The 23,119-nt window shown below is 41.5% G+C and overlaps 1 protein-coding gene across 1 annotated transcript in view; it reads right to left on the bottom strand.

Moving 5' to 3' along the window:
* The window catches only part of TMEM86A (transmembrane protein 86A), a 56,144-nt gene extending 33,884 nt beyond the window's left edge, over nt 1-22,260 (bottom strand). The window contains exon 1 of the mRNA XM_042476561.1: nt 22,136-22,260. Coding sequence (XP_042332495.1) covers nt 22,136-22,156 — 21 coding nt within the window. The 5' untranslated portion in view covers nt 22,157-22,260. The remainder of the gene's footprint in view (nt 1-22,135) is intronic.
* Between the last annotated feature and the right edge of the window lie 859 nt (nt 22,261-23,119).

The raw sequence follows: 23,119 nt of genomic DNA on the forward strand, positions 1-23,119 counted from the left end.
GAGCTAACTGATGGTTTCTACTATGATTAAGAGTCCAGAAAAGTAACTTCCCCAAGTTCTGTCCTGAACATTATGAGGCAGGATTGGGAACTTTTCACTATCTACCAGCTATTTCCTTGTATCATTACACACTTAGTTGCAAGGAAAAATATGTAACCCAATCTCAGACACATTCTTGGATTATCTCTATGATATTCCAAGATGAAAGTTTTAACCCTTCTTCATTTATGGAATTTTATAGGGGTCCATTTCTAATCCTACATATGTCATTAAGTAAAGTCAAAATTGTTTATGCCATAGCATTTCTAATTTCTTCATATGCTTGTGAAAGTTACACAGTGAAGAAAACTGAAAGCTCTTGCAATCCAACATGATGCAAAAACATGGAGACTTCTTGAGAAATCCATTGTCCTGTATCTACAAAGAGGCCTGCGGCCTCATAGGAATGGAGACATGCTGGATTGCTAGAGAGGAGTCCCTGATGAGATCCGAATGGATTTTAAATTTCCTGGACTTTGAAAATCTTCTAATTGCCACATGGTCAGATGGGGAAGGGCCAGCCTGCAAAAGATACCCTTCCCATACCATCTTAAGTAAGGAGAGAAGCAACATAATGCAAGCATCTGACTAACATCTCCAATTGCTTTTCTCTGGTTTTGTTTGTAACACCTTGCTTGAAGAAGAAGCCATGGAGCTTCAAAAGCTTGCAACAAGCATACTGTGCATTTCAGTTGGCCAATAAAGGTATCACTGTTTGGTGGAATTTTGTTTGAAAGGACATGGTAAAGGCTGCCCACACGACCAAGGAACTGACTGCTTTCATGTATGACCCTTAAGCAGCCAAACCCATCTGAGAAGGGATTGGGATAGTTTCTTAACCTGCTAAACAGGGGAGATGTTCCTTTTTTCTTTTTCAGCTGTAAGGAGCAAACAGGAGAGTTCCATTAGGCTCTCTGATAAATTATTCCCTGAAAATGTCAGTTTTATATGGAGAGATGAATTAAAAGACTACAGGGTCTGGCATCTGACAGAATTTTTAAAAATTCAGTCCAGGCTAGAGGATCGTGATCACCCTCTCCTTGCCTTGTACTGTATTCTTCTCCCCGTCCCCTTTCCACCCACCATGCTAACAAAAGTGCAACAAAAATAAACAAAATGATTCAGCTGCAAGGCTACATCTCTCCCTGCAATCCAGCAATGACATTCCCATTAAAGATTTACAAGGCACTTTCCAAGATACTTCATGGTTCCTTAACTGCCTCAAGGAAAGGGAAGCTCAAGATTCAGGAGCCAGAAACTGAACAGCTGTTGATGCAGACTCAAAAACAGTTGCTTAAAAGCTCTTCTTTTTATAGTTGAAAAAATGCTTATGATGACACAAACACACACTATGAAAAAGTATGTAATAGCAATGTCTTCAGGTAAAACCTGGATCCCTAAAGAAAATTATAAAATCTGAAATTGACTTTAAAAAGTTATATAAAATTATTTAGAATGACTGTTTGTCAAAAGCATAAAACATTTCTGCTTCTGCCTTGTCATGATGCTACTGAAGCGGGAGAGGTAAACATCCCATGGCAGTCATAGAATTCCCAGTGTCATGGCATGGGAGTAAAAGAACAATGTTGGAGACAAGAGTACTATCATTCTCTAAGGCCATACAGTGTCAAGGCATCTAGTCTGTAGACCCAGTCATTTTTGCTCTTCTCAAGCATTATTGGTTCAAGCCTCAGGCCCTTGGCCTTCCTGACTATAGCCGTCTAGCACGCAGTCTTTCTCACTTTCTGTTGCCTTCCACTTCTCCTAGTATCACTACCTTTTCCAATGAGACATTCCTTCTCACCTCTAAAATCTAGCACAACCCTCAGACATTTACAGATTCCCAAGGCAAATTACTCTTGCTTCTGTTAGCAGTTCTGGGAGATACAAAATAGCCCAGTCTGGCAATGTGGGGTGGATCAAGCCTGCTTAAATATGCAAGGACACACCAGAGAAAGAATATTTTCATTCAAGTCCATTTATTGCATCCCCTCTCCCAACACAAGCTATTAGGATATCCATGTAGCTCTTATGGTGCGATGCTCCTGACAGCCAACGCAAGTGTACCATCCTCTAGACATGGCCAGAGAAGATAGCAGTAAGCTTGTCCCACTCCCATGCTAGTCTGCAGAGCCCAAACAGGGTCTGAATGAATGCAGAACCTAGGTGTTTCTATAGAAATGCAAACCCAACATTTACTTTCAATCTTTAGGCCCATTCAGAGTATATAATTATAGAGCTATTATTCCATTTTAACTCACAGAGATAGCTATGTTAATCAGGAAAATCAATATGCAAAGGAATCTTATAACACCTTTGAGACTAAAGGAAAGAAAGAAGCTGGTAGGTGCGACATCACTTTGCATATCTATTTTAACAGCCATTATATGTAGGTTGCCATATCCCGCCTGGGGTGGGACATTCATGCTTTTTAACAGGTCCGTCCGGTCCCATCCCGTTTTTTAATTTGACCCGGGTTTGCCCCGGGTCGTAGGCTGACACTGTGGTGGCTGCTCTTGCGAGTGGCTGCTGCGTGCGGCCACTCCAGCAGCCCTTACTAGCAGCTGCTGCTGCGGCCGTTACACACAGCCGCTCCTCCTGTTGCACGCATCCGCCGCACACCACGCTGGCCGCTCCAGTGGCCCTAGCGAGCGACCGCTCCTGTGGCCACTGTGCGCATGCACCACACTAGCTGCTTCTGCAGCCCTTGCGCACATGCGCCGTGCTGGCCACTCAGCGGCCCTTGCAAGCAGCCTCTGCCTCCAGCGGCCCTTGCTAGCGGCCGCTGCAGTGGCCATTGCGCACATGCGCCGCCTGCCAGTCCTTCTGCTTGCCCTGCGCACTCTTGCACGGCCGCATGCAGGGCTAAGCAGGGGGAATTCCTCCTCCTGAAGCTGGCTGGTCAATGGCTAAACAGCACGCCCCTGCTGCTGGCCCCCATTGGCCGGCCAGCCTCAAGAGGAGAGCAGCTCCTCCTCTCCTCTTTAGTCTCCATGTAGGCGGCGAGGCAGCAATGGCGGCGGTGGCGGCAGCAGATGGCGGTGGAGGACAGCAGCGGCGGAGGACTGAGGTGGCGGTGGGCCAGGGCAGCAGCGACGGAGCAAGGCAGCGGCGGAGGACCAAGGGTAGGCTTCTGGGCCAGGGGGGGCCGTTTTGGACTTCCTGGGCCCCAGAAAGGGCACTTTCCTGGCGCCATTTCTGGCCTTTCAAGTCCAAAGTGTATTTTTTATGCTTTTCAGGCTAACAGAAGTCTGAAAAGCATAGAAATACACTTTGGGTTGGAAAGGCGCACTCTCTCGGCCTCAGAGATAGTGTGCTCGGAGTCCAAGGGAAGTACATTTCTGCCATCTGTCTAGGAATAATTCCAAAATGTCCTCCATTTTGTTCATGCTTAAGAAACAAACTGACTTATGGCAACCCTAATTATATGGAATACTCGGATTTGCAATTTAGGGAGAGGCATTTACAATTCTAATCCAAGAGCTCTTCCTTGGAGCAAACTACAAACCCTAGGAATACACAAAATGTAGCCATGGTAGTTAAAGTGCAATCATAGTGCTATAACTAAGCAATGTGAAAGGGCCCTAGCTGACTCCATAATTGACTAATATACTGCTTTGGTTGGGATATTTGAATATTTATCAAAATATGGTACCCTATACCAAAGGATCTCTGGACAGCTTACTATAAAACTATGCTATATAATATAAAATAATTTAAAATTTAGGACAATTTTTAAATAATTTAAATATTCTATAAACATAGTAAACTATTTTCAAATAAGTTTTTGTATTTAGTATTGAAAATAGCAAATAATAAAAAATAAATTTTAAATACTAAATAAATGATCTTAATTAAATTTAGTATTTAAAATGGTAACTGTAACCCTTCCACTTGATAATGAATGATAGTAGATGTTTAAGTAGCTTTACATTCTTTAAGAAGTACTTACTGAGGTTTTGATAATACACAAAAGATTCAAGGTCATTATTGGTTGTTGTTGTTGTTGTTGTTTTAATTTCCTGTCTTTTCCCTAGCACTGGAACTCAAAGAGGCTTACAAGATTAAAACCAGTGCCAATAAAAGTCTGCATCATGAAAACATACCAAATTTAAGATATAATTAAACTATAAGAAAAATTAAAAGCAATTTAAAATATACCCATTTTAAAAACAACATAAATACAAAAAATACAGCATATTATTTAAAAGCCTTTTTTAGTTCCTTAAAGTCTAATAATGGGACATGGTGGCTCAGTGGTTAAAATGCTGTCTCTAGTGATTGCAAGATCAGCAGGTCAGCAGTTCGAGATCCAAGTGCCGCGTGACAGAGTGAGCTCCCCTCACTAGTCCCAGCTTCTGCCAACCTAGGAGTTCGAAAACATGTAAAAGTGCAAGTAGATAAATAGTACTACTTTGGTGGGAAGATAACAGCATTCTGTGCAGTCATGCTGGCCACATGATTAGAGTCGTCTTTGACAACGCTGGTTCTCTTGGCTTAATAATGAAGCACCACCCCCTGTAGTCAGACACAACCAGATAATCATGTCAAAGGGAAAACCCTTACCTTTTAAAAGTCTTTTAAAGCAAAACAAAAAACAAAACAAAAAAAAACTATCCTCTTCACCTGCCTATAGAGCCCAAACGTGGAAGGTGCTATTCTAATCTTTCTAGAAAAGGAGCTCCACAGCCTGGGAGCAGCCACCCAGAAGACCTTTTCCCATGTTCCCACCAAATGTGCCTGTGTTGGAAGAGACTGAATAGCCTCCCTTGGAGATCTCAAGGACAAAAGCAGAATACAGTCCTTCAGATAACCTGACCCAAGCTGTGCAGCACTTTGAATTTTGTCAGAAACAGATTGGTAACCAACAGAGTTGTTATAACAAGTGAGCACAATTAATCTTCTAAAAAGCAGATGGCCAAACAACTAAAAATGCTTTTGTCTTTTGGAAGCCCTGATCTTATTATTACATATAATTTTACAATAGTTTCCTATATTACTATTACTTTTTCTTTACTGTTCTGTTGCCCAAATTAATTTATCCATTGACAAATAACCAACATTTCCTTTCAAATCTCTATCATCCTCCTCGAACTTCAGGATTAAAAGTGAAATGGATACATATATTTGGAGTCTTGCTAAAAAAAGAAATAATTGTGTCATTGTGATCTCCTGAAAAACAAAAGGACAGATTGACTGATTGTATCTTAGGACTTAAAGCATGAAGCCTTAAAGCTCCATATATCACAGACAATTGGGAACAAAAAGAATAATATTACCATCAGTGGTTGCGACTGCAATCCACATTGTAACTGCATGAAACTGAAAGTGGAAGTGGCAAAACACGGGAATCATTTTTCACTTACCTGTTTAAAATGGGGCAAGGAGGCTGAATGTTTTAAAAGGCTACATTTCACCAAGGCCAATACAATTTTTACATCATAAGAAAAATATGTAACAGGAAGTAAGTTATTATTTAAAAGGGTTTCACTGTAATTTAATGAAGAGTCTGTATTGCTGGTATATTGCTATTTATAGCTGAAAACTTCTCATTTAAGGTAGAGATTTTTTAAACAACCCAGAAGACTCAAGTGCATGATGTCACAGCCAGCTTCCCATGACCTTTTCCTACATCATTCCACTCACACCTATTATGAGGAAAGCAAGTGTTCTTAACCTTCTTATTTTTTGTTTATCTGAAAAAGACATGGTGGACATGATCCAGTGCTAGATTTCCATAAGTGTAATGTGGAGTCCAGTGGGACTGGAAGGGGTTATTTCTCTCTCCCCTGTGTACCTCCAAAACTGGCTGGAAAATTCTCCAAGACAGGGTTTTAGACTACACAGTGGGCCACAGAAGAGGGGAAAACATTCAGTTGTGACCAGCCACCAGCACAATGATGGGTTTATCCTGCCCTCATGGAGATTCCAGATGACATCACTGACATTCTACTGCATCCCAGTGTTTTCTGTGTTCCACTCCAATTATTTGGAGGGCACATATTGTGTTGTCCTCTAATTATTATCTTTTCTCAGGCCTGATTTATAAACACACACACACACTCAACATGAAGTTGCAGCAGCAACCATTCCCATATGCACTGGTAAACAATCACTTCGATTCTACCTACAAGAGGGCCTTAAAGTGGTGGTTTTTTCTTTGTCCTTTTTTTTTTCTTTACCCTGTTCTCTTTCATGCTAGACAATTATAGCACTTTCATAGCACTACATCTGTCATGACTCTGTCCTACAGAATGCTGGGGTTTGTATCTTTGTGCTGTATTTGAAACACTGTGCCCAAGAGCTCTAGTGTCTCATCAAATTACAAATCCCAAGATTCCATAGCATGCCTCATTGGAAATTAAACTGATATCAAAGTGCTGTAATTCTATGAAAGAGGGTACTGTCTACCATTTCTCCAAGTTTTTTGCCCCTCCAGTGCTAGACATTAATTAGATTTTAAGTTCAACTAGATGAGGTGGGAGTTAGTTGGAATATGCAACACTATGCAAGCAGACTCCCCTTACACAATGGGACTTTTCCTTCCCCATTTATCCTGCAACCACCCCTAAATCTGTTTCAGACGGTCTCTCGGACCTTTGGTCAGATGGGGAGTGACTACAGGGAATGAGAGGATTCTTTCTAAAAATGGATGCTATGCCATTACATTCCTCTATGAGCAATTGCTCATACATTTATTTTAATATTTAAGAGTGATAGTTCATTATGTCAAACATACTAAAAGGTGTTCTACTGCTGCGCAATTTTCAGACTTTAATTTTATTTCCTAATCTGATTCCTACTTTTTCATTCAGTCTTTGAGGCTGCTTTTCTTTAAATTAAACAAGAACACTGTAGAAGCCACATTGGCACATAAAAGCCAGCATTCTGTCTTTGACTTAAAGGCTGTACAAACAGCCCCAAAGGGGCAGCTGGAGGCCGCCCCTTCTTCAGCCAGATCGGGGCCATGGCAACTGCACATTGCAGCCCCAATCCAGACTTTCAGGGTGCAAAAAGGAACCACAAAAAGCGGGTCTTTTTTGCATCCTGGTAAAGGAGCAATAGCGATAGGCACTTCTTCAGCACTGTGTCGAAAGGACACAGTGCTAGAGGAGTGCCATGATGCTACATGCCATGTGGAGCGGCATGCAGTGTCACTGAGCCCTGAGGGTAGAGTCAAGCATGCATCGTGAGGACACTGTACATCGACTCCGCTCCCATGCCAACCTTAATGACTGGTGTATACAGGGCCTTACACATGGATAAGTGCAGCCTATGTGTACTTAAGGCTCTTTTGAGAAAGGATGCAGAGAACTTTTCTCTTGTCCTTCAACTCTGCCCCAAAACCTCTCACTATCTGGCAGCTGTCAAGCCCTAAGATGGGCCACTACTGCTGTTGCTTACTGGTGAGGAATGGGGGACAGGTAAGGTTATTCAGACCCTGATGATCCAGTTGCTCTGGGATCCCAAGGGAAAGAAAAGGCAGGTGCACTCCGATAGAGAGAGCACCTTCCTTTCTTCTCCCCTGACTGAGATGGTACCAGCTGCTCTTCTATGGTTTGAATAATGCCTCCCCCTCTTCAGCACTGATAAGTGATGACAGCAGGCCCTTCTCCCAGTGCTTGACAGCTGCTAGGCAGTGGAAGGACAGGGACCTGATCATTCAGAGCTGCTCACAGATGTAGGATCTTAGCCAATGTACAGTTAGCACATGACATCTGAATGTTGCCAAGGCTCTTAAAATGTCACTTGAATTTCCTAATGGGGGTGAATCTCATTATAAGGATACAACTTGTATCAATTAACCATTATCATTTCTACTTTCATCAGTTCACTGGGGTGTGGGAGAGAGGTCTGCAACTCTGGCAGTTTGTTCAACTATACAGCTAATACTGAAAGTATCTCCTGTAGGTTTGGTCTGCTGTTGTTTTGAGTTTTTATAGTATTGTGTTTAAATTATTAAATAGCACAGGTGAGAACCAAGAAAGCAGCACAGTTTAAAAGAGCAAGTCCATACCTACTTATGGCTTTCCCTTCTTTTTATTATTTCTGCTCTCAATTAATCCTTGAAGCTGCATTGGTTCCTCCAGAAGAAAAGGAAAATGAATGAATGTATTCCTATCTTACCCTATATTCATGAGGACCACAGGAGTTTGAAGGAGGAATGGGTTAAACCCAAGTGCATCACAACAGCTAGGCAGAGCTGCTAATTAGTATGAAATATGTCATCACAGATCTCCTGTGCCACATCTTGTTTGGCCTTTAGATGGTATCCTCAGCAGGCAAAATGGCAGAGCACAAGCTTTGCATGATAAAGACAGCCTTGAGATGTCCAGCTGAGAGATTTCTGGGTGAATCCACTGCATGACACCCTGAAGAGCCACTATCCGAGTGAAAAACCTGACAGGGTTGAGTGAACTAATGTTCTGATGCATTAGCTCCTCTAATCTAGGGACACCACATACACATTTCATACCATTCTTTATGTTTTTTAAAATAAGAACCATAGAAGGATATCATCAATTGACTTGAACAACAACGTAATAGAAATTCTATCCATGTTTCCTTTTGGGAACCAGCACTTCAGCCCAGCTTTGCTCAACTTGGTGCTCTTTAGATGTGTAACCTTGACCATGGACTAGAGATCATGAATTCAATACCTCTGAAAGACATGTAACCAATCCCATCTCTGATAACTTGTTGCATCAGCTGTTACTTTAAACAAAACATAATACAGGGATAGGGCACATGTGATCCTCCAGATGTTGTTAGACTACATCTCCCTTCATCTCTCACCATTGGCTACACCGGCAAGGATGATAGGAGACACAGTCTAACAAAATCTGAAAAGCCATGTGTACCTTAGGAATAACTGGTGTGAATGCTGGCTTTTTGATCTCAAACTATTGCAGGATAAGTACAAATTGCAATATTGATATTCTGCATGCAATTGTGCCTTTTAATTAAAAGACCTGTCCTAATTATGAGGAATGAAAGCCTTCCCCCCCCCCCCCATCAAATATCAGTATGAAGGGACAATGGTTTTCAGCAATGATGTGGTGTGCTGGGTAATTCCTTTTCTATACCATTCAGTTGGCACTTGCAATGAAACCTCAAGGTAATGGCTATCAAGGAAGGACCGAATTAGGCATCAGTCCTTTACTAAAGAGATGCTCCTTCTTTGTATAGAGGTGCATTGTTTTCGATTTAGCAGCAGAGTGGCCTTCAGGCTGTCCTATTCCATCTCCACTTTTAACTATTTTTAAAGCTCTCTGAGGAAATCTACTTTCCTTCCATTTTTGTTATTAAAAGGATAATCATCTAAAGAGCAAACAGCAGACTCTGCAAAAAGCAGAAATGGATTTAGTGCCAGCACCAATAAAAGCTTGTTGACAGCTCTGAAATCACTGTGCAATAATCAATGGTTGATATTTCCATGGTGTGCTGACACCACTGGTCCAGTCACATACCATCTGGTTTGCCAAACACTGCCCTAGAACGAATCTTTGCGTGTTTCCTGTATGTAAGCTGGAAACTTGCTTTTAAATTCCCTGTAAAAGGATCCTTTCTAGAGCAGGAAAAAAGGGGGCTTAGCAAAATGGAGCATTGCCCCAGTGACTGCCATGACAGATGGAGGATGTTTATCTCTGTATGACCTCATACTTTTAAGACAATGGTAACTTTAAAACTGGAAGCATTAACTAGCTTTCATTGGAAACAGTGCTCAACATAGTTGGAAGAGAGTTATTGTCCCATTGGCTGTTAAAAGCTTGGTGAAGCCTAAAGGTTTGCATGAATTTCCCCTACCACAAACAACGCAGTAAGAGCATTAGTAATTTCCTGCATGATCTTTGCAGATATCCTATAGTCCTTTTAAAAAAAAATGTATTTATTTACTTAATAAATAAGTAAGTAAGTAAATACAGTACGTATATAATTTAATTTTATTTACTTATGTGATATTACTGAATCCTTCGCTATGTACCTTATAGGAAAGAGTTACTCTAGGAAGCTGATATTAGAGGTACTTATAAAATACCTATCAATAGATCTATGTCTGTATCCGGAGTGAGGAGAGACAGACAGACACAGACAAACACAAGATGAATAAAACTGAACTGGCAGCTAGTTCACTTCTGACCCCAGTTCAAAAGTATTGCTGCTGCGCTTGGATCTAGTGGTGACTGGTCACTCCCATGCCAATGAGTGATGAATCCACTCTGCTTTTAGTAAAGATTTATAGGAGCTGTCCAATGTGATAAACCTATTGGACTCAGCATGTTGGATAGATGCCTTAAGGCATCATTCTGGTATTCAGCCTTTCTGCAACCATTCAAATCCAGAATCCCAAGTTCTTCTCAGACCATCTTTCTTTCTAGGAACTCCTCATTTGCTCCAAAACCCAAGAGTCCTCTCAAGCAAACAATATTTTACTGACTTTTATTTGCAATTCTATATGTAAATTCTGCACTCTTTTCTTCCACCCTATCCCATTCCTAAATAACAATTTATTGCAATTTGGCATTTGGCTTCATTAGTTTACAAAGACACTCCTCTAAAATTGCTCACTGAACTTTTCACTATGTTTTAAGCTACCTTGAGTCCAAATGATAGCTCACAAAGTTATGTAAAAAGCTTTAAGAAAGTAAATTGAAATCTTCTTACTCTAATATTTTTATTGTGCCATGCCTTCAGATTGCTCTTGGCTTATGGAAATCCCATGAAATTTCTTAGGCAAGGAATATTCATAGACGGTTTGTTATTACCTTCCTCTAGTACAGCATGTACCTGGTATTTCTTGGTGTTCCCCCATCCATGTACTAACCAGCCCTGACCTTTTTTAGCTTTCAAGATCAGATGGGATCTAGTATCTTTCTAGAGCTGGACTTAAAGGGAGTGTTTGGTGTCAGTTTGGATTAGAAATCCTCCCAAGATAGCTTACTGGTTTTCAAGTGAATATCATTCTATTACTGCAGCCCACTGCCATTCTTTTCTGGATAATTTTACAAAAAGGGATCTATCAACACCCAAATTAATTACACCAACATCTTTAGCAATGTGCAACACTTTAACTAATTAGACTCCATATAGTTAAGTCCTCCCTGATCTACATCTTCCTAACAGCCATAGCCAATATGCATATACTCATACTTCCCCCGCTGAAATTAATGGGACTTGAAATTGCTTAATTTTCCAATTATATTGCAAATGGAACAAAAGGCAGCAATGTGCAATGTGCATTATCAAATGAGTCCATAATGAATGTGGTTCTTCTAACAGAAACATTTGGAATTTGCAGAAGTTTCACATTAATAAATGCATTTTAAAGTGCACAATTTACAAAGTTTGCAACCTTGGATATTTTTATAGATAAATGATTGTTCAATTTGACATTAATAATCTCAAAAAAATACCGAAGTACAAAGGTGCAGTGATCTTTCTAACTGTGGCTAGGAACACTGCAGTACTGAATAGTTCTGCTGTCTTTTTTTGGCATCCGAAGTAAGTAGACACTTTGCGTCACAAGAATCCTTCTGAGATATGACTGCAGCATTTAGAGTATACAGAATCCTCACTAGTGCCTGCTGGTGAAGCAAGGAGGGCACAGTCAATTCAATGAAATTAGATAATATGGGGAACTAAAGTCTGCAGATTCAAAATAAGGGGGAAAAGAGACATTAATGGAAAAACCTACAAGATGAAAAGGGATCCAAACTCTCTAGGCTGGCTTCTGAAAACAGCATCTTGGGGGCTGAACCAGATGAGATACTGCACAAAATGCATTACTGAAAATGAAGTCCTGTGGCTGTCCTAATGAAAACTGTAACACTGTCCTGCCTTCCAGGCCACTGCCCAAAGGGAATCATCACAATCACTTTAGGAGAGAAAAGGTTTACCTTCCACTCTCTGTGCATCTGCTGCACATGCACACATACTCATGCATGTGCATGCATGTACACAAGCACACATAGAGAGGAGTGGCTATTAAATAAGAAGACAAGCATGATGCTCCAATTGATGCACTTTATATTTCACCTAGATTGATCCTTGGACAAGATCACTCTTAGAGATCCTGGAAAAGTGATGTGAAGAACTTGGTCTACTGAATCTAAGAAATAAGTCTTTCATTCAGAATAATTAGAGCAATGCATTTAAAGGGACCTTGGAGATTTCTTGTTTCCACAAACATCCTCAAGGGAACAGAGATCAGCTAAACTGTTTCTGACATCCCTGCAGTAGATCTAAGGTTTCAATTAAGTGTGCAGTGGGTGAGGGAAGTGGTTGATACCAACCATTTTCTACTCGGACAGCATATCTATGACCTTTCTCTTATCTTTCCTTGACAGAGTCCAATATTGCTTCTGCACTGCCTTTCCCTGACAGAGTCCAATATCACTTCTGCATTACCTTCACCTCCCCACTCCACAATGAACATCATTCTGTTTTGTATAGAGATTGCAATGGCATTGATGAAAAACTACTGTGTTCCAAAGATTTCCATGTTGTATTCTTGTTCTTTTCAGACCTATTGAAGACATACAAATAGGTCTGAAAAGAACAAGAATACAACATGGAAATCTTTGGAACACAGTAGTTTTTTCATGGCACTGTCTTATACGGTCAAGCTTTTTTGCGGGGTAGGGTTACTGCCCCATTACTATGTAGCTTCCTCTTTATCTGTTTCCATAAAACAACTTCTGCTCCCCTAATTTAGTGTATCCTGTGTGCTACATGGCATACTCAATTGTCCCTTAATAAATCAGCCCTCTATATATGTGTGTGTGCATGTACATGCCTTCAAGTCTCCTGTCACCTGTTTTTTCTAGACAAGGAATGCTCAGAAGTGGTTTTGTCAGTTCCTTCCTCTGAAATATAGCCGACAGCACCGGGTATTGTTAACAGCTCCCCATCCAAACACTAATCAGGGCTGACCATGCTTAGCTTCCAAGATCAGATGGGATCTGGTACCATTAGGGTATTATGCCTCTAGAGGGCTTATTAATTTGTCCGTTTTATACTCTTGGCAAACAAAGCAGTAAGTTTTTATTTTATTTTATTCTGTGTTTATCACTGCAAGTATGAAATTATAAACTGACAAGCATTATTTTTCAGATGCAAGAGATTCTTTTATTATAAGAGCCAAAAGGAAAGGAAAGGAAAATGGCAGAGAGAATGTAAGAACTTACTTTGGCCAGATCTTGCCCAAGGAGGAAGGTATTGCCCAGAGTTCTAGGAAAATAAACTAACATTAAATGTCATGACAAACAATCTTTTAACTCCATTATCCAACTGTGCCCAGAAGAGCAATGTCTCAGGTCATTATATTACAGTGAAAACAACCCTGTTTTTTAGTAAATAGTAGAAGAATGCCCCTCCTATAATGTCAAATATGCCCAAATACCACTGACAACAACTGTCATTGATGCTGTTATCATTTTAACATGATCTAACGTTAACTTTTATTTCTTTGGCTAGATTATCCTTGTTGTGGGGAGGGGGGTTAATGTTAACTATTTACTTACTCAAGTGTACTGTACATACTCATGTATAAGTCTAGAAATTTTAGTCAAAAATTTGACCCAAAACCTAGTCAACTTACACAGAGGTCAATCTAAGTTCTGTACTTCAACTGTTAAAAAAAGGAAACCATCCCCTGGTGAAAGGCAAGAGTGTAATCTGTCCTGAAAACAGACCTCTGCTCTCTCATCCATCCAGCTTTTAGTGTGAGCACAAACAGTTATGCCTGCTTGAATTTTTCTTTGGCATTGTTTCCTTTGCTTTATCCTAGATCCTTTGTTACATGCCCTTAAGTCTTCCTTTGACTTTTGATATGGGTCATATCAAAATCCATAGTTTTGGCCTCAAAACCTGCCCTGACCTATACTGTACATGAGGTTGACATATAGTTGAGTATAAATGGTGTTTGAGAACCCAGGAGCCCACTGTAGCCAAACCAACAAAAACTGTTGTAGCATCTTAAAGACTACAAGTTTTATTTGGCCTAAGCTTTTGTAGAAAGCAGCCTATTTGGTTAGTGGCATGGATCACACCATGCATCTGATAAAGGAAGGTGCTGTTCGTGCAAGCTTATACCAAATAAAATGTACCTTTAAATTGTCACAACACTTCTTTAATTTTCACATGCATTTTTTTCAGTTTATCTTCTTGGATTTATGGACAAATAGACCCACTGCCATTTTGACATAACATACAGAGTGCAATCCAGTAGTTGGAATCCTATGGGGGCACTAACACTAGTATAAAAGTAGTTGTGCAAGTTCTATTTCTGATGTTATGCAATGCAACCCCTAGTGCAACCAATCATTTCAAAAGCAGACACACACTCAGCCTCTCTTTCACTATTGACTTGGTTGGTAGGGAGCTAAGTGGCCATTCTGCAGGGCTGGAATGCCCACTGCAACCATTTGTACAACTTTGAGATCGGGCATCATAAACTGCCATAAATTTATGGGATGCTAAATGTGTAAAGGAGCTTTGCTTACTCCAAAGTAAGTTGCACTTTGTTGAGAAAAGTTACTCCTACTACATCTGTTCAGATTGCAGTTTAAATGTTAGATGGAAGCATTCTGTCATACTCAGGGGAAATTATACAACAAGTGATCCATTAGCAGATAAAATAATCAGCAGGATGGAAAGCAAAGTACAGTGAAGACGACATAAAAGCAATGAGGCAAAACATCTGATTCCACCCTAATATGTCCAGGGGAAAGAGTGTTTTATCATCTGACATTAGTTTCAAATGATAGGGAAAAAAAACTTCAGTCTGCTCCCAGCAAGTGTGCAGTGAAAGTTCAAAACAGAGATATCTGTCTCAGTACCTTTCCTTTAACAAGACAGAATAAAGAGATAAAAGCAACAAGGCAGTATTTCTTAGTAGAGTCTTCTATGTGATAATAAAACCAACAGGTAATATTATAAGTATGCCTGAATGACTAAGACTTAGCAGGATTAACATGGTCCCAGTTTTGAACAAGCCCTGAGCTTTCAACATTCAATAGGTTAGGTTTTCCTTTATTGTCATATTTTTTAATAACTCAGTCCTGTATTTGAATACATAGAGAGAATGGCAGCGGTTAGTTGGCAAGAGTGACCAGCTACAAGTCAAAGGGCTATCGTATATATTGACCTGGTGGTAGATGAAAGCCTTGCAGCTGGATCCAGTGAATGTTTACTTAGAAGTAACACTGAGTTCACAGGCCTGACTTCCCAGATTTCAACCCAAACAGGCTAGTTAAAATGGAACTTTGCTAAAGAAACTATATAAATTTTATTCCCTCTGGCCACATCACATTACAAAATATCTGGTTCGACATCATTTTAACGGTCAGGGCTTAATGCTATGGAACTGAGAACTGTAGTTTGGAGTGGCACCAGAATTTCTTCCACTATAAGAACTGTTCAACAGTTTTCTTCCTGATGCTAGGCAGATTTTTTTTTAAATGAAGTAAGCCCACTGATGGCCCTGTTCCTTCTGTTTGTGAATTCCACACGTTAACAATGTGCTGTGTGAAAAAGTACTTCCTTTTATCTGTCTTATCTCCTACTCTTCAGCTTCAGTGGGTCTCCACAAGTTCTAGCATATGGTCACACCGCACTGCAAAAATAATACAGTTTGACACCACTTTAACTGTCATGGCTCAGTGCTATGGAATTCTGGAACTGTAGTTTTCTTGACACCAGACCAGGTCCTCTGACAGAGTGTTCAAATGGGATTTTTTTTGTAATATCGATACAGTCTCTCTTTCTCTCTTCACACACACACACCACAGATAATTCTCAGTTAACAAAGCCTCTGCCAGTGAAGCTCCTTTTTACTAAAGTGCATCTACATGTAGAAATAATGCAGTTTTACACTACTTTAACTGTCATGGCTCCCATCCAACTGAATCCTGGGATTTGTAAGTTTTGTAAGGCCACAGCACCCTTGTGGCAAAGAAGGCTGAAGACTTTGTAAAACTACAATCCCCAGGATTCCATAGGCTGGTGCTACAGCAAAAACTGGTTTTCAACTGCATTATTCTACACTGTAATGCACAGAAGTCTTTTTCATACTCTCTTCACCCCCCTTTTCTTTCTTATCCTCTATTCTGGCTGGAAGATTGTTAGTAGCAATGATAAAGATGGTTAAGGAAGACTGGAGAAATACAGACTTTCAGTGTCACATTGCAGCAGCACCACATCCACAATAAACAATGCAACAGACAAAGATTGGGCTGGGAAAGAGTAGTACTTTAGCCTTGTGCCCCTGCCAAGAAACAGGGAAGGTAAGCAGCAACTGCTTCCAAAATCCCTTACTGAGCATGGATGAACAACAAATAGAAAAGGGAAAGGGAAAGCAGATAAGCCTGCCTTGCCAGCCTACCTCCTACTATGTTTTTTAAAAAGCATAAATCTGTAAATTTGGCCACTGAACTGGAAATCCATAAATGTAGGCTGGTGAAAGTAAGTCAATCCTGGATGCGTTTTGGAAGAAGCCATCAAATTTTTCTGTAGAAAGCTCAAAATGTTTTTGTTCCTTTTACGTACGAAGGCTTACCTGATCTGGTTGTTTCATTTCAATGTGCTTATTTGTAGTTCTGAATTAAACATTTGCTGAAAACAGTTGGAAGGGCTTTTCTTTTCTGTTTGCAGAACCCTATCTCTGTTCTTCCTAGTTTCTTCTTCCCTGGTATCAAATTTCCTGTTAAGAAGTAACATCCAGGCAGGAACACATCTATTTTGTAACTGAAGTTTGTGTGTGCCTATTCAATTCACATGTTGAATAGAGGCTATGCTGAATAAGCCAAAGACTGACTGGTGCGCAGTTGGTTTAAATGCCTACTGCAGCCATTCACTCAAAACCACAAGGTTGCGAGTTCAAGAGACCAGCAAAGGACCCAAGCTCGACTCAGGCTTTGCATCCTTCTGAGTTCGCTAAAATGAGTACCCAGACTGTTGGGGGCAAATTAGCTTACTTGCTAATTAGCTTACTTGCTGTTCACCGCTGATCTTTGGAATAGCGGTAATAAAATAAAACATATTATTATTATTATATTATTATTTATTATTATTTTATTATTATTATTATGATCTTCCGATTATAATAGATTGAGAATAGATCACATACATGAATCACAGCACTTATAGCACTGACACATGGTTAAGAGTATAAGAGGCAAATATTTTGTTAGTTGTTGTTGTGTGCCTTCAAGTTGTTTCTGACTTTTGGTGACCTCAAGGCAAACCTATCATGGAGTTTTCTTGGCAAGTTTCTTTAGAGGGGTTTTGTCATTGTCATCCTCTTAGGCTCAGAGTGTGACTTGCCCAAAGTCACCCAGTGGGTTTCATGGCTGAGCCAGGATTCAAACCATGGTCTCTAGAGCTGTAGTGCAATGCTCAAACCACTACACCACACTGGCTCCTACCTTGTTAGGCAGGCTTCTAATAACTGCAGATAGAGGGCTAGGTCTCTGAACGGAATAGAACAATGGTGCTTTGAGGAAGAGTACAGGCCCCTGCCTGATACTCAAGAAAGTTGAGGCCAGTCAAAGTAGATAAGGTTTTGTAGATCGGGGTGTAGGCAAAGTGTAGCCTTCTAGATACTGGAGGTCTGTTGCTCCCAATATTCCTTGCCACAGGGCTGATAGGATCTACATTCCAGCAACATCTGAAGGGCCTAATTTTGTTCAGCCATGATGTATACAATAGTGCAACACTGACTCACACTTCCTATGCTCCATATCTCTTCATATTCAACCCCCATCTGCTGTGATGTTTATGCATCATGCATGGATGTCCTAATAATTATTGAGATAATGTTTGTGATATGGTTAGAACACTAAAAGGTTAAGAATTATTGTTGGTCTACTACTGCAATAGGTCTCTCATGGTCAATGGTGGTAAATTTTATGAACCACTATCATTATCCCACCAACCTGCTCTCATATATATATATAGGTAATCTACCTAGAAAATGCCTGTTCAGCTTTCTCTTGATACACTCGGTAAGGAAATTCCAGATTGTACTTAGAAAACTGATTTGTCCACTCAGTGCATGGGTGGGGAAAATGTGGCCCACCAGATGTTGCTGGACTGCAGTTGCTTTCATCCCCCCTTACTATTGGCTGTGCTGATTAGGGCTGATAGGAGTTGCAGTTCAACAAGACCTCATGGGCCCAAAATCACCCACTCTTGACCTGTTCTGCTCATCAGATCGTTTCTCTCAGTTTCAAAACATCTCCTGAATTTCAAACTGGCTGCTTCTATCTTCCTTATGTAAAACCAATGCTAATGAATCTTAAATTAAATGCAGAGTTTAATTAAATGAATAAGCAACTAGTGTTCTCTTTCACTGCTGCTGGCTGCCAGCAAGCAAAAAGAAATACAACTGTATCTTTTTGGGGAAAGAAAAATAATATAATGGGTGGACACTCTCACTCCACTAGTGGAGTGGTTTCCATCAGCCGGACCAGGATCCATCATCCAAACCTGCTCCAGCAAGCTGGAAAATGGAAAGCTTGGAGATCTGCACAGAAGAAGGACAAGGAGAAGATCTAGTGAAGATTCAATAGTGCAATTCTGAATTTACACCAGGAGTAGGAATCACATAGTGCTCCAAATATTGATGGACTGCAACTCCCATCAACAAAGTGAAAATACTGGGAATGAAATCTTGTCGAGGAGCCTACACAATGTCCATCAGTGACTTACCAAACAACAACAACCCTACAAGGTAACTTGAAGCAGGTTTATGAGATCTCAGCCCCTCAGGCTGCTTTTTTGAAGCAAGTCATTATTTTTTACCAAAAAAAAAAAGAGTTTCTTTTAATGGGCAGACAGACTTTCCCTGTCCACCTCCACTTTCCTCATCCAAATCAGAGGATGAGGTAGGGAGCTTTGGAAGGGGATTAACTATGAATTGCTCAAATTGCCCTATTACTGCTGTTAATTCTGTAACTATACAATTTTAACTTCAACTGAACTCCTCCTCCTACCTTTCTATGGTAAAGATACACAAACTTGAAGGGGTGAAGTCTGATGCTCCAGGGAGTTTAGAATGACTTACACAAATTCAACCCAGCCTCACAATAGCTCATTTCATTTCATATATACACGTATCCTGGCTTTCTCCCAATATGGGAGCCAAGGCAGCTTAGAGTTCTGTCAAGCAGAAGCCAACCGGCTCCATAAGTGACCAAGGCTTTGAACGCAGGGTCTCCTTTGTCCATCTTTTATTCTACCTACTCTGGTACACTGGTCAACAGTTATTATTTCCTGGCATATTTGTCTAATACAGCTACATTCATTTATGTCTATTATTATTATTATTTATTGTTTTAAACAGCTATTCAGGAACTTGCTGCCTCAGAGAGAGTCTTTCTCTCATCTTCTCAGATTATATATATATATATATATATACACACACACACACACACACACACACACACACACACACATACACACATACACACACTGAGACTCTAAAGATGTTTATCAGCTGCAGGACTGAGGGAGGAGGAAGGCAGCAGAGAGCCAAAAAACCAACCTTGCTGATTTTCCTGCCCTTGATGGCAGCAAAAGGGCACCTGCCTGAGAATGGGATATCTTTTAATGGAGATGGCATACTCTTTATACATCTGTGTGGCACTCAAAGCATGGAGATGTTTGTTGACTGTTGCCAAAACATTCCTGAGAAATCCTTCCTGAAGCAATGCAAATTTTGGGAGATGCTAAAGTAGGAGAGGGGGGGTTAACCTGGGATCCACAGTCTCCCAAGGGATCTGTGAATAGATTTCAGGAGGTCCATGGACTTGAAGAAAGAGAGGCTGTTGCACAGTAGGTGGATGGACTCAGGGATATTAATTTGCAGGACTAAGCAGAGCAGTGGAGGGCAAGGGATCTTGGAGATGTCTCATCCGCAGGGTCACCATAGGTCGAGATCAACTAGAGGATGCTTAACAACAACAATGGACTTGGATGGAGGGGGGAGAAAATGGCATTTTTATTTTCACTGCCTTCTCTGACTGAAACTTGGCAAGCCTTCAGTTATAAATACAGTCCACCATGTAACAGGACTTGTGGCTTTGTTGCCAACCAAAATCATAGATATTGCATGTATTAATGCATTATTTAATGAGTTACTAAAGATGTGCATGCACTATTGATCATAAATTTAGTTTTTTAAAACAACATCACTGTATTTCTTTTTTTTCCTCAACTGTATTTCAGTATAATTAGCTCCCTTGGCAATACTAATATGTATTTTTATTATTTTATGCATTTTATGCATTTACAAACATGAGTCTCTGAAGGAGTCCCCTCAAGCTTCACCATTTGGGATCCAAAAAGGTAAAGAGTGAAGAACCCCTGCCCCAAAGAAAGAAAGAAAGAAAGAAAGGGAGAGGAAAACTATATTCTTTTAAAGTATTTTAAATGCTTATCTTTGTAACTATATTTTATTCTTTGACATGCAATCTGTTTTAATATTTTAATAATTTAATTGTTTCAGTGTAACACTTCCCTATGTTTTTAATAGTACTGTTTTAATCTTGTAAACCACTCCGAGTCCCAGATCCAAAACACACTACAGAAATAATCCAAGTTGAGACCATATAAATAAATATAATAATGATAGTGATATTATGTAGTAGAGGAATCCTGCAGCTTTGAGACTAACTAAAGAAAGAAGTTGGCAGCATGAGCGTCCATAGACTAAAGCCTAGGAAAGCTCATGCTGCCAACTTCTTTCTTTAGTTAGTCTCAAAGGTACTGCAAGATCTCTCTACATGCTGATTCTACAGACTAACATGACGATATCTTTGAATGACAGTGATGATGATGATAATGATCATCATCATCATCATCTGATTCTACACCATCATCCACCCTGATCATCTGATTCTACAATCTAACACTATATCTTTGAATGATAGTGGTGATGATGATGATGATGATGATGATGGGATTGAGGGATATACACACACAGCCTCCTTCCCTCTCCCTCCAGTTCCAGAAGTTGCTGGACTCCAGTTCCCATCTGAAGGGATAAGGGTTGATGGGAAGTGTTGCAGTCCCAAACCTCTGGAGGGCCCCAGGTTGGGGAAGAGCCAACCCCTTTCTCCTCCTTTTCTCCTCCCTCCCTCCCTCTCTCCCTCCCTCCTGCCTCCATCTGTCAATGGGAGGAGAGAGATATCAACCAAGTCAGGCTTCCCAGTCACATGCCCCAATGTTTTCATCCCATGGATGGGGGGGTTTCCCCTTCTCCGGCCCACGCGAGGGAAGGGAGACGTAGTGCAACCCTCTCGCTCGATGGGGGGATGCCTTCCTCCCCTCCTCTTCCTCCCTCCTCCAAGGCCACCGGCGCCACATTTTCCATCTGGGAGGAAGGAGAGGGGGAAACAGCAGCAGCAGAAGCAGCCCAGGAAGGGGAAGGGGAGGAACGAAAGCCTGGGGAGGGTGGGCCGTGGTTCAGACAGGCAGGGCGACCAGGCACGTCCTCCTTTTCCCGGGCCTGTCCTCCATCCCAGCCTTCTCTCCAGGAGGAGTTCCCAAATGCCCTCCCTGCTGAGCATCTATGTTTTTCGTAGGAGTGTTTTCCGCTTTGGTCGTGTCCTCCATTTATTCTGCAAGGTCCTACATGCTGCGGTGCCTTGCCCTCCTTTTCAGTGAGGACACATCTGGTCACCGTGGCACAGAGGGCCTCCTGCTTTGGGGTTTTTCCCCCTCCCAGGACCCGTCCTCCATTTCAACCTCCTGTCCAGGAGGAATTCCCAAATGTCCTCCATTTGGAGCCTGGCTATGCAGCATGGACTGACATTTCACATGAGTGTGTTTTTAGCTTTTACCTGGTGTCTGGGTCCTCCATTTTATTGGAATGCCCTCCTTTTTAGGAGGGTTAGGAGACATGCCCTTTTTTTCCAAGACCTGTCCTCCATTTCCACCAAATGCCAGAACCTCCTCCCTTGTCAGCAGGACTCAGCAGCATGGGTTGAATATGCCTGGGAGGGAGTTTAATAGAAGGTCCTCCATTTTTTCCCTGGGAGGTCCTTGTCCTCCTTTGCGGTGAGGACCCCCACCCTGCCCCATCCGGACTCACCACTGTCACCGGCGACACCATGGTGATGCGGATGCGGATGCGGATGCGGCGGCGGCTGCTGCTTCCCTGCCTGCAGCCCCAGCGCAACGGGGCTCCCTCCGGAGTGGCTTTGTTTTTCTCAATGCCGATTGTTTTCTCCGTTCTTTTTTAGAACGCCCTGACGTCACAATAGCCGGAGCGAATGGGAGGAGGCCCTTGGAGGCGCCGGGTCCCCGCCCCTCTCGCCCTCCTCCTCCTTCTCCTCCTGCTCTGCTGGCTCTCTGGAGAGGGAGAGGTGACACTCTCTCAGCCCCAGAAGATGGCAAGGGCACACTTCACCTCTGAACAAATCATGTCAAGAAAACTACCCCACGATAATCACACACTCTCAGTCACACTCTCTCAGCCCCAGAGGATGCCAGTCCCCCTCTGAACAAATCATGCCAAGATAACCCCATGATAGCCAAGATGTCTTGGTCACACTCACTCAGCTCCAAAGGATGGCAATTGCAACTCTCCCTGAACAAATCATGCCAAGAAAACCCCATCAGAGTCACACTCTCTCGGCCACACTCTCAGCCACAGAGGATGGCAAGGGCAACCCCCTTCTCTGAACAAATCATGCCAAGAAATCCTCATGATAACGACGCGCTCTGAAGCTCGCTGTCTCTGCCCAAGAGGGTGGCAATGGCAAAAAAAAAAAAAAAAAACCACCCAACCCTCTCTGATTAAATCATGCCCCCCCAAAGAAACATCATAGTCACACATACTCAGCCCCACTCTCTCAGCCCCTGAGAATGGCAATGGCAATCCCCCCCAAACAAATCATGCCAAGAAAATCCTATGACAGTCACACAATCTCGGTCACACTCTCTCAGCCCCAGGGGATGGAAAGGGCAACCCCCCCCCCCCCCCCATGCCAGGAAAACCCCATCATAGGTTCACTTGAGGATCGCCATAGGTTTTTTTAAAAAATGACTTGGAAGCACACAACAAAAACAACAA

The sequence above is a fragment of the Sceloporus undulatus genome, chromosome 1 (assembly GCF_019175285.1).
Source record: "Sceloporus undulatus isolate JIND9_A2432 ecotype Alabama chromosome 1, SceUnd_v1.1, whole genome shotgun sequence".
Taxonomy (NCBI): Eukaryota; Metazoa; Chordata; class Lepidosauria; order Squamata; family Phrynosomatidae; genus Sceloporus; species Sceloporus undulatus.